General features: G+C 46.8%; 1 protein-coding gene across 1 annotated transcript in view; it reads right to left on the bottom strand.

Annotated features, from left to right (window-relative positions):
* EFCAB6 (EF-hand calcium binding domain 6) overlaps positions 1-12,206 on the bottom strand; it is a 184,416-nt gene that overhangs the window by 70,958 nt on the left and 101,252 nt on the right. Inside the window, exons 17-18 of the mRNA XM_039863013.1 lie at positions 11,104-11,277; positions 9,409-9,583 (exon numbers count right to left, since the gene is read on the bottom strand). Coding sequence (XP_039718947.1) covers positions 9,409-9,583; positions 11,104-11,277 — 349 coding nt within the window. The remainder of the gene's footprint in view (positions 1-9,408; positions 9,584-11,103; positions 11,278-12,206) is intronic.

Here is a 12,206-nt window from a genome sequence, read left to right as displayed (position 1 = left end):
GATTTTACCACCAGGAACTCCGCCAGGTTCCCAAGGTGAGTGAACATTCCAAATTAACCCTAAAAAGGTAGAAGTAAGTAAGTACAAAAAAGAACTAACGAAGATAAGAGCAGAAATCAAGGAAACAGAACGTGGGCAAACAATAGAGAAAACCAATGAAACCATAGCTTGTTTTTAAAAAAGATCAGTAAAAGTGATCTTTTTTAGACCTCTAGCCAGATTATCCAAGAAAGAGAAAAGATTTTTAAAAATTACCAATATCAGGAGTGAAAAAGGAAATATTATCAAGGATCATATAGACATTTAAAGATAATGAGGCATAGAACCATATTGATATAAATGATTGAATAAATTACTAAATAGAGAGAAAAGACAAATCTCCCATGCAGAAGAATTTCAAATAATTTACGTAGATAGTCAGTCTGCCATAAAGAGGGAGAGCACGGTAATTCCCCACTCCTTAATTGTGGGCTCTGCATAGTGGCTTTTCCCCAAAGAGAGCAAGCAGTATGGAAAGAGAAAAAAGGGTAAGTTTACACTGAAGAGAAGCCTGACAGACACACCTCCGCCAGGTGATCAAGGTCAACATCACAGCGATCAGCCATGTTGATACCATGGGCTCTGAGGCGATGTGATGAGAAGGGCGTTTTATCTCTGTGGTCCCCCAGTCTAATCACGAGAAAAATATCAGACAAATCCCAATAGAGGAACATTCTACAAAATATCTGACCAGTAATCCTCAAAACTGTTAAGGTCATCAAAAACAAGGAAAGTCTAAGAAACTGTCACGGCCCACGGGAGCCTCAGGAGACATAACAACTAAATGTCACGTGGGATCCAGGATGGGATCCTACACGGCAAAAGGACGTGAGGTAAAAACTAAGGAAATCAGAGTAAAGTATGAAAACTCAGAGAGTTAGTTGCCAGCACACTTGCATTAAAAGAAAGACAAAAGGGAGATCTTTAGGCCAAATGAAAATGAGTTCAGGTGCAGGCCCAAAAACATAACAGGGAAAGAGCAAAACAAGAGTAAATATGTAAATACATATGACAGTTTATTCACTATAAAAACAATAATAGTGTCTTGCAGGAGGGAACATATATGTAAAATTTAAATGCATGGCAACAATAACACAAAAGACAGGAAGGGGCAAATGAAATTACAGTATTCTTCAATCTAGCATTGGTAGGGAAGTGGCAAACATAATAATTTATATTAACTACATACAATAAGACAAGGACGCGTGTTGCAGTCAGCAGCGTAGCATCTATAAAACCGATAGTAGAATGTACTTGCCAACAAGCTAATAGAAGGGAAGATGGAAGAATAGCTCAATAATCTGAAAGAAGGTAAGAAAAGACCGAAAAAGAACATGAGACAAATAGAAAAAAACATTAAGATGATAGATAGAAACCAACCATTTCAACAATTAAATAAATATAAAATGGACTGAATACTCCAAGTAGAAGACTAAGATTTTCACACTACATGTTCTTGAAAATACCAGCTATATGCTGCCCATAAGAGACTTACTTTAAATATAAGCACCCAGAGAGTTTGAAGTGGAAGGACGGAAAGTATACTGTGCTAACACGAATCAGAAGAAAGCTGAGGTAACTATATTATTATCAGACAAAAATAGGCTTGAAGGCAAGTAGCATTACTCTGTATCAAGAGAGTCATGTCATAATGATAAAGGAGACGATTCAAAGGAAGTTTCAGCAATTCTAAATCCATGTGTACCCAATAATTTAGCTTCAAAGTGAATAAAGCAACAATCACGGAATAAAAAAGGATCTCACTAGACAAATCCGCAATACACTTCAATATACTTCTCTCAATAGCTAATGGAATGAGCAGGCAAAAATTCTGATCAAGATAGAAATTCTGAAAAACACAGTTAATAAAATCGACCTAAATGAAATACTTAGAAAATTGAAGGTCCGTGATGGAGTACACATTCTTTTCAAGTGCCCGTGGAACACTTGCCAAAATTATCTACCTATTGAGTTATAATCCAACGCTCAATATTTCCAAAGATTGGTTGAAGTCATTTAGACTTTAGAAGGTATTCTCTCATCACAATGGAATCAACTTTAAAATCAATAATAAAAGGTAACCTAGAAAATCCCAACTGTTTGGAGATTAAATAATACACTTTAAAAATAAACCACTGGAAAAAGAATAGATCTGAAGGGAAATTATAAAATATTTTGTGCTGAATGATAATAAAAATATGATATACCAAACTTGGATGATGTGACTAAGTCTGTACCCAGAGGGCAATGTATAGCCATTAATTCATACATAAAAGCTGAAAAGCAAAGATCTAACACTCTATCACAAAAAATTACAAAAAGAAAAGCAAATTAAATCCCAATCACGTAGTGAGGAGAAAATAATCGTGGTAACAACAGAAATAAAGAAACTTAAACTAGATATACAAGAGAAAAATGACAATACAAATAAAGTTGTTACTAATAAAACTGACTTCAACTGCTTCTGAAAAAAGCTAGCAAAGTCCAATTAATCACAAACTCATAGGAAGGCATCAGAGAGCCGAGAAAGCCGAGCCGTCTAAAGGGACCGAAATCGCAGGGCGGAGAAGGGCCATCTGAGGCGCGCTGAGGCTGCCTCTGAGGCAGGCGCATTGTCCCTGGGAACAGCTGAGGATGCGGGGCCAGGAGGAGGGCCACGGTCGCGGGGTGTCCGCTAGTGGTGTGGCGCCGGAGTGGCAGAACTGGACACGTGAGGGGGTGGGCTCAAACCGGGCCTGGTTCCCCCTTCCAGGCCTGTGCTGGGGACTTCTCGGGGCGGGAGTCTAAAATCTAAGTGGAAAACTTCCGAAAAGCATGGCGGTCCCCACTCGGTGGTACTGAGGAGACAAAGGCCCACCAGGGAGACAGGCCCTGGGAACACAGAGGCAGAAAACGGAAGCCCTAGAATCAGGGTTGGCTGACCTCAGGGTCTGCAGCTGATCCCGCCCCGCAGGACTCGGCCAGCTTGGGCCCTGCCTGCTGCGGGAGAATCCAGCTCTGGCCTCTGGTAGAGGGCTGTTGCCTGAAGATGGAGAAATACATACGTGCTTTCGACAGCGGTGTCAGGCTTGGACCAACATAACCAAAGATGTGAAGGACCGCAAATGCATAGCAGGTCACCCCCTTAAAACATCGGCAGGATTAGGAAGCTGTAACACGAAGCTGAAGAACTAAGTCCACTCATCTTCGAGAACAGGGCGCTTCACTCACTCTTCCTGAGTGTCTGCAGACCTGAGTCGTGGGCGCCCCGAGCCACTGGCGGGCTGTGCCCTGTGGGCAGCGGCCCAGCAGGCCCGGACTGGCCTCTACAGCGCCTCTCCTCCCACAGGACGTTGAAAGGCTTTATTTTTAGCAGCAGTGGCCCCAAAAGGGCCAGCCTGGGGAGACGACCCATAAAGATCTCCACTCGCTCTCTGGGCCTCTGCCGTCGTGCGGCTATGTGGGTCTCTGGCTCTGAAAGTTACATACTCGTAAAACTGACCATAGTACATAATGAAGAGTTTTTAAAATATCCGTCTTATTTATCAGAGTTGTATGCTCCCAATAGAAGATTTAGAACTAGATGAAAGAAAATATTTAATACTTGACCTTTTAAAAAAATGTAGTTCTTCCAAGGCCACAGAGTCGTCTGGTTTGCTTATCCACACCCGAGGGCTAGGAGATGCTCGACAGTGTTCTCAGGGCTCGGTTCTTATGGGGGTCCCTGTCCCCTAAGTCCCCTAAGTGGGAACGACTGCGTGTAATTAGGAAGTGAGGGGGTGGGGGGTGCAGATGCCCAGGTACGTGAGTCTGACCAGCGCGCAGGAAGTTGACGGCCTCCTCAGCAAGGCCGGGGGGACCTTGCCTTCAGCAGGTGGGCACTGAGAATCTGGGGCGCCGGGCGGGGCTGTAACAGACTCCTGCTTCCTTACCGCAGGGCCCGGGGGCTCTGGAGGTTTGCTCACGAGCTGTGCAGCCTGCGTCTGTCCCCGGAGGCCCTGGGACTCTGGAGTCGGGACTAAGAATAGCAGCTAAACAACGCTCCGTGTTTACCGAGGGTGAAGGATGACAATTTCCCAGCAGGAAGGGCCCGTTACAGGGAACTGGATGGTAAAGCTGCCCTCGGATTCCTGACGGAAGGAACAGCTCAGTGAGTCCAATTACTCAATTAGACCCATCCTGACTTACGTGTCCCGGGGTGTTTTGTCGATTTATGTTCCCCATGGGTCACCGGCACCAAACAATGAAACTTCTGCTTTACCCAAGTTCCCCACGTGGCTCAGTCTTATGCCAAGTGTGCAACAGGCACCCTCGAAATGTCTACTGAGAAAGGATTCGACAGAGACTGAGAGATTTGCCTGCCTGATATATATTCTCTCCTCTTATGGGAACAGAACTTTGCTTTATCTCTGCGGTAGTAGCCTAAAATTTTACACACACACACACACACACACACACTTATACATATTTACACCATAGTCCTGGTCAATAAAACAAAACCGTTGAGAGACGCTTCCAAGAAAGCCCTTTAAAAAAAGAAAGCCTTGCCTGGCTCAAGCCTTTGCCCTTCGCTTTCCCCCTTCTTTATGCCAGAAACGTGTGTGGTGGCTGGTACTCCAGCAGCTGCTTTGCATACGTGAGGACGAGACTGAAAGAGTAGAAAACTAGAAGCAGCCTGGGTCTCTGAAGACACTGTAGAGCTGCTACATCGCCCTATACAGACAACTTCTGGACTCCTTGTTACTAGAGAGAAAAATGGCCACCGCTCTTATGTCAGACATTGTTTTGTGGGTTTGCCGCTAGTTCAGCATGTGAAGGAGAGGGGGAGGGGAAGGGAACGTATCTAGAGAAGGGACTGAAAGATTCTGGATCACCCTAAAGTTCAAAAACAGTTTTCCTTCCACACTACCAGTTCTTGACTCATTTTTTAAATGAAATGACACATTAAAACTATGCAAAATTCACGGGGTATGTGGCACAGTGGCCAGAGCAATGAACTGGGAGGGTGGGGGTGTCCTGGGAGACGACGCCTTACAGGATTGTTGTGGGAAATGGTGCAAAGTATTCAGGCCGGGTTTAGCACGATGTCAGAAAGAATAGCACCTCCCCTCCCCCCTGCCCCCGCCAATGGAAATTACACATTTAAACGACCATGAAAAGCACATCGAGTTCATTAACACCCAGGAGCTCTGCCTCTGTCAGGACTGTCAGCTTAGTGTGGCATCGCTGGTTACCTCGCATGAATCAGAAACTCTGACATCTCTTACATTAGAGAGAAAGCGGGGCAGATAGAGTATTAGTTAGCAAACAGAATTTGAATAGCAGACGGAATCTTCCCAACTGCGGTGGTGAAAAATCAAGTGTTCTCAGCAATGACAATGCAGGGACTCGACGGATTTGGTGACCCGTGAGCTACCAGCTAGCTATAGATTCTATTCTTACAGCTCTCCCTCAAAGAACCTGGGTGGCCAACCACTTCTGCCCCTGCCACAGGCAAGGCGATGGCTGGTGAGAATAAATAATTAGCACTTCTAATTTAGAATACGGTGTATCCAGGCCAACGGCTAAGCGCTGCCTATGTTCAGATGAGACTGTACGCACGCGTAATTGGGCAAGAAGGTATATATGACTTAGAGCTTCACGCTCCATTCCTCTGGGATAAAACTCTGCAACCGTTTCACTATACTAATTGGTATGACACAGATTTGAGGGATGAGAAGGGCAAAGAACATCTCATATCCATAACCGAAATGACAGAAATACATTAAGGGGCATTGTTATTAAAATTAATGTCCCTCTCCCAAAACTCTGAGGCTAGATGCAACCTCCGAGCTGCCATCGATTACACCCGCCAAGCCCATACTGCACCCACCAAGGCTGTACTACACCCACCAAGACCATATAACACCCACCAAGCCCTTTTACCCACTCAAGCCCATATTACACCCACCTAGATCGTATTACACCCGCCAATGCCGTATTACACCCACCAAGCCCGTACTGCACCCACCAAGACCGTACTACACCCAGCAAGCCTGTATCACACCCAACAGGGGTCTGAGACTGATAACAGACCAACGTGGATTCAAATCCAAGAGCCCAAATGGCTTATGAGCTTAACAGCACCAAGCCACTATCTTACCTCCTCAGCTTTTGTCTCCTCATTTGTGAAATGGGATACGGTAATCCACACCTCACAGGGTTTCTGCGAGGATTAGAAATAACAGACACAAACCATTTCCAGGTGCCTGATCATCGCAGGGGCCCGATCGACGGTACCCGCAGGGCCATCATCACCACCATCACTACCCCAGCGATGGCTGTCATTACCACCGCCGCTGTTGTTATTGCTGTTATTACCATTACAGGACTGTTATTACTGTCATTTATACTTAAAGATCTCTAGAGGAGTCGATTCCAAAGGCTTCCTTGCCACTGAAGCTCGACACGCCAAACCTTTAACACCCAGATGCCCAGCAGGGCGTCGAACCTGAATTCTTATTTCATTCCGCAGTATAAGCCCAGGCAGTTCTAGCTCTGATTTCATTAGTCGTAGAGTTGCCCTGATTTATAAACAATCTCTTTGACAGTGAAAAATTCGCCTTGAAGTTATCAGCTTATGAAGTTCAAACCTAAGACTCTTGCAGACTGTTCAAAATCACCCCATGTTGTCTATCTTCAAGCTAAACAGCTGGACACAATAGGATGTTCCCCAAAAGTTAAACCCAAGAGGTCACTACAAGAGAAATCAGTGGATAATGTGCCTAACTGGGTTCACGGCAAATTGGTCAATTTCCATGTTAAAACAACAGAAAGCTTTTCTCCCTGCACGTTGGTCCTGTTTCTATTATCTCTTCCCCTGACATAATGACCAGGGGGATACCTGCGGGAGGCGGGGGAGTCTCCAGGAAGCTGGGAGACAGGAGGAAGGGAGGGGGAGCGGTGGGGGGAGGGGAAGGAGAAGGAGAGAGGCAGGCAGGTTCGGCCATGAAGGAAGCTGCAGAACAATAGTTCAGGCAGCCGCCCTTGCAGTTGGCTGGGGTGCAGAGAAACCGGGCAGGGGTGAGTTTGGGGCACCGCAACGGGCAGGTGTGGGAACGCAGAGGAATTTCTGAAACATCTGGCCCCCGCTCCCTCAGGTGGCATCCATTCAGGGCTTCACAGGGGATTCCTGTCGCTCTTCGAATCCATCCCTTCTTTCCACAAGCGCACTGGCCCCGACCATGTGCCAAGCACTTGGGATCCATCACCATCCGAAAGGGACCAAAATGTCCGCCGTGGAGCATCGGCCGTCGTGGGAGAAGACAAGCACGCGGCGGGACAGAGGGACGCCCACGGGGCCCGTAGATGCAGTGTGCCTGGCGGCGGTGAAGAGGAAGGGGGAGGCGGGATGTGTTTGCCTGGGAATGTCGGGGTCACCTCAGTGGAGGAAGAGCCGGATGAAGGCTTCAAGGAGTTGTCGGGGACAGCAGAGCGGGCAGCCAGTGTGAGGATGGGGGCAGCAGGGGGCAGGGGGCAGGGGCTGAGGGGGCGGGGAGGCCTGCACTGAGCAGGGCAGGGGGCGCCGGTGAGAGCAGAAGTCAGAGAAGAAGCCGCTTGGTCCTGGGGGCCTTCAGGGCCTTTCCAGGACTCCGGCTTTTAGTCGAGTTAGGTGGGGAGCCATGCGAGGGCGCTGAGCAGGCCTGGTGCACTCTGACCAACCTGGTGGCAGGTCACTGTGGCTTCGGAGTTGAGAATAAGCTGCAGCGGGCGAGGGCAAGAGCAGGGAGGGCAGTGGGGTGGCCACCGGCACGGTGCAGCGAGACTCTGGGCATCCCCTAGACCCCCAGGAAGAAGTCGAGTGGAGGGGTGGGCTCCTGAGACGGGAGTTTCGAGAGAGTCCTCTGGGATGTGAACTAGAGACGTGCACGAGGACGTCACTGGCTTAGCAATGGCAGATAAGGCCGTGGGACGGAAGAACATGCCGCTGAGCTTATGGACCTGAAGGAGTCCTCAGGTGAGCAGAGGTAAGAAGCGGCCCTTGGAGTCGGTGGTCACGGGTCTGCCCCCAGCTCTGCTAACACGGCCACTTTCCCTCTCTGAAAAATCGAAGGTAGACCGGTCAATTCTCGTGAGCTTCCTGTGAGCCCATAAACAGACCACTGAGCACTGTGGTCATTCGAGGCCATTATGCAGGAGGGGACTGGTGCTAGGTGACTTGGGGTGGAGGGGGCAGGAGTGGCAACAGAATCTAGGACCCAGAATCTAGGAGAAGGCGCCCTGGGAGAGCTAGATGATTTGTACCCATGTGCCACCATTCACCACCCGGAAATTGCTCTCATCAGAATTATCAGTGACTAACCACCAGCCACCTGGTCCCCCAAACCAGAAATCTAGGCGTCGTCCTCGAATCTCTCCTCTTCTGTGACAATCGTCCCTCTTCCCTAAGTATTTCTTGCCTCTGCCCTCCTCGCCATGCCCCACGTGCTCACACAGCACCCTCCTCTGCATCTTCTATTCTGTCTGGGGAGCGGGGAGGTCTGAACTGTTTCAACAGCCAACTAACCCCACAGCACACCTCTAGAGGTCTGTGCCTCCAGCCCCGCTCCCTCCTCCATCCATGCACACTGATGCTTCCATCGGGAAGCCTGGACAGAAGATATGCAAAGAGCCTTTTGTGACGCCTGGCACGGGGCAGGCACTAGATAAATAGTAGCTGCTAATATAATTATTCTCTTCTTGGAAATATATTTCATTGCCGCCTTCTAAATCTGTCCACACGGACACCACTGCATATTAGTTGAAATGCTTTCCTTAACAATAGCTGGAGATGATTAGCTAGGGGGATCATAATAGGAATTTTAAGCAATCATTTAGATTAATTTCTGAGAAGTCTATGCGGAACCTTTCAAACAGAGTCCTTTCTGGTAGAACCTCGCCAGTTCCCACGAGCACACGCAAATCAGCACTCTGCACTTGCCATTTTCGCTGCCAGATTGTTTTTCGCTTTCCGGAGGAGCAGACCTCAGCTCTGTCTTCACAGCATCGCGGGGAGCCCCAGGCAGGGAGGAGGCCTGAATGGCTCCGTTCCCACCTCCACTCTGCCCAACAATGCACAATGCACAAAGCCTCCGTGGATCGGCCAAAAACACATCCGTAAATGCTTTGATTTGAAAGTTTAGGTATCAAAACCCAGCCACATTCATATCAAAAGTATTCTCTGCAGGAAGCTGCCAAAGACATTTTTGGCCAAAAGAATCTTTTTCAATTGTTTAAAGGTGCCGAGAGATGGACCTGCTCTTTCCTGGAATAAATCCTTACTGAAAACCTAAAGCATGTTAGTTTAATAAAACAACTGAACTCTTCGAGAAAGAAAGAAACACAGAAACACAGAGAAACCCATTCTCCTACCTTCCTGAAGTGGGGCCTGTTAACTTTGCCATCAAGTTCCTTGCCGAAGTCAAGAAATCGTTTTCTGAATGCGGGGTCCTGCTGCTGTACACAGTTCTTGAGTTTTTCAAGAACTTCACCCTTGGTCATATTCTTGGTCAAGGTGCTTTTATTTTTATCCTCAGTGGGCTTGCTTCTAAAATCACAAGCAGGCAGTCAGGTCCAGCGGGATACATCCCACACACCTCACCCATTTTCAAACAACCCCCGATGACAAGGAGGTTCACCGCCCCCTTGTCCCAAACGAGGAAACGGATGCTCAGATAGACACAGTGACTCGGGGACTTCGCACGCGCTCACGGCTTGTAGGTGCCAGAGCCAGAACTGGAGGTCAGCGGCACGGAGTCAGAAGCAGGCGGGCTGGGGTGGGGGCTTCAGCCCTGTGCTAAGGTTTTCAACTGCGTGTTGAGCTGGCTGAATATGACGTGTGACTGGGCAGACATGGCTGAAAAGGGATATTTTTGTGAACTGGGAAAATTAAAAGTCAGAGGCCATTATCGAGCCTTAGATTAAATATGCCGTTTTGTGGTAACTAGATCAAAGAAGTCACCAGACATGCACGGGAAGGAAGGGCTGTCCACAGCTTTCCCGGGGTGATTTACAAAATCAGCTAGATTTATAAAATACACACTTTGTGTGATGTGCTGTGTGTGAGTGTGAGGCTCTCTATGTGTGATCGGAGAATAATGATTTCTTCAGCTCCCAGAAATCTCCTGGGCCCTACTGGGCTGAGCTGGGGGGCGGTGCCGGGGACGGCCATGGAGAAGGAACTTCCATGGCCTTCCCGCTGCTTCTGGTGATTTTAAGAGCTCTCGGAAATCACATTTTATGAAGTGCTTAATTGCCGTTACTTCTGTCACTGGTTTTAGGAAAGATTCTCATAACTGAATATTTAACTTTTCTCTTAAAATACCATCTTTCTGCCCATTTATAAAGCAACTACTACTGAAGTGCCCAGATATTTAAATTTAATTAGCACAGCGTTAGGACATTCCCATTGCCTATACTTAACGTTTTAAAGGGGATCTGATAAAGTGAAGTCTGAATATGCCCACGTTTTACCTTTCCTCATGGATTTATTGCAAGCTCTGAACAAGCGAGTTAAAATAATATCTTTTCATTAGACTCGACCTGTATTTTTCAAAGTGAAGAAGGGCTAGAATATTCATCTTTTAGAATATTCATTTTTAATAGGTTTCCTAGGCACCTTTTATTGTTACAATTCAATTTGGCGATCATTTTTAACAATTTTATCTTTCACGTTAGAAAAGGTTGACTGGCAATAAATATTCCACGGTGGTCAGGAACCCAAGTTTGTGGAAAAGGACGGCTACGAGGTATGTGGCAGGCGCGTGGCGGAGAGCTTCTCTGGCAGTGGGGCGTCCTGGGGTCTTGCTCTAGGGCAAGCTCTAAGCTGTGGATTACCTGGGAAGGCCCCAAACCTCTCAGACCTCGGTGCTTTCATGTCTAGAATTAAGAGATCTCCGCTTGCTCTAAAATTCCCTGGCTCTAATCGCTGTACTTACACTTTGCCATCTTTCTTATTTAAATCATAAAATATCAATATCCTCATTTAGGCAACTAATGTTTACTAACTGCCTTTTCACGATAGGCGCTGCGTTTTTCACAGGTGCTTTCATTGTGCTTGATTTTTACCTCTCAGAAAGATCCAGCGGCCGCGCTCCCTCTTTCTGAAAATGTTCACTTAATGGCTGATCCTTTGGGGCAAGAACGGGGGGGACGGTGGGCGGGCCGTTAAGTCCTATGCTTGCCAAAAAGTTCTTGTAAAGGATCCTTCCTGAAGCAGTATCCTGAAACTTACTGCAGACTCTGAATTTTAAAAATAATTAGGACACACCTATTAGAATGGCTAAAACCTAGACAGGCAGACCTTACCTGGTAACGTGCCGGCGAGGATGCGGGTAAGCATGGTTCCCATCCACTGCTGGTGGGCGTACAGTGGGGTGGCCACTTGGGACAATGGCTTGGCAACCGAATCTACACACGAGCCTCCTGTCGCACCCCTAGGCATTTCCCCAAGCGGAACAGAAATGTGTCTACGCAAAAATGTGCACATGCACAGTTCTATTTGTAACAGCCCCAAACCAGAAACAAACCTGTCCATCAACTGATGAGTGCAGCCACCAGGTGGGGGAACCACAAGACGGAATACTAGTCAGCAATGAAAAGGGACCAGCTCCGAATACACATAACGGCATGAATGAATCTCAAGATCCTTATGCTTGGAGAATAAAGCCTCACAAAAAAGAATATTGTGTATGCTTTCTTTTCATTTGTGTAAAATCCTAGGAAATGCAAAGTAATCGGTCATGACAGAGAGCTGACGAGTGGTTGCTGGGGGTGTGGAAGAGATGGATTGTAAAAAGGCACAGGGAAGATTTGGGGGTGGTGAAAATGCTTGATATTGTGATGGATAGCTTGTGACGGTCTCATGGATGATGGAATGTAGGCACATTTCCTCAAACTATATCATCTAAATATGTGCAGTTTATTATTTGTAAAGAATACTGCAACAAAGATATAACAAATATAAAAAAAATTAATCAGAAATTTGGGTATAGAATTATGGGAAGTACTTACATTGAAATTTTGGCATATGAAATTATTTTTTAAAATGTAGGAAACTATTAATACGGCAGGATCTATGTCTTTTCCAACATTTTGTTTGTTAATATTTTTCTAATCATAGAAGTTGCGCATGCTCATTGTTACAAACTTGGTAAAGCCAGAGGCCCAAA

This window comes from Pteropus medius, unplaced genomic scaffold (assembly GCF_902729225.1).
Source record: "Pteropus medius unplaced genomic scaffold, Ma_sr-lr_union100, whole genome shotgun sequence".
Taxonomy (NCBI): domain Eukaryota; kingdom Metazoa; phylum Chordata; class Mammalia; order Chiroptera; family Pteropodidae; genus Pteropus; species Pteropus medius.
Note: the sequence above shows the minus strand (reverse complement) of the source record. Positions and strands in the feature narration are given on the sequence as shown.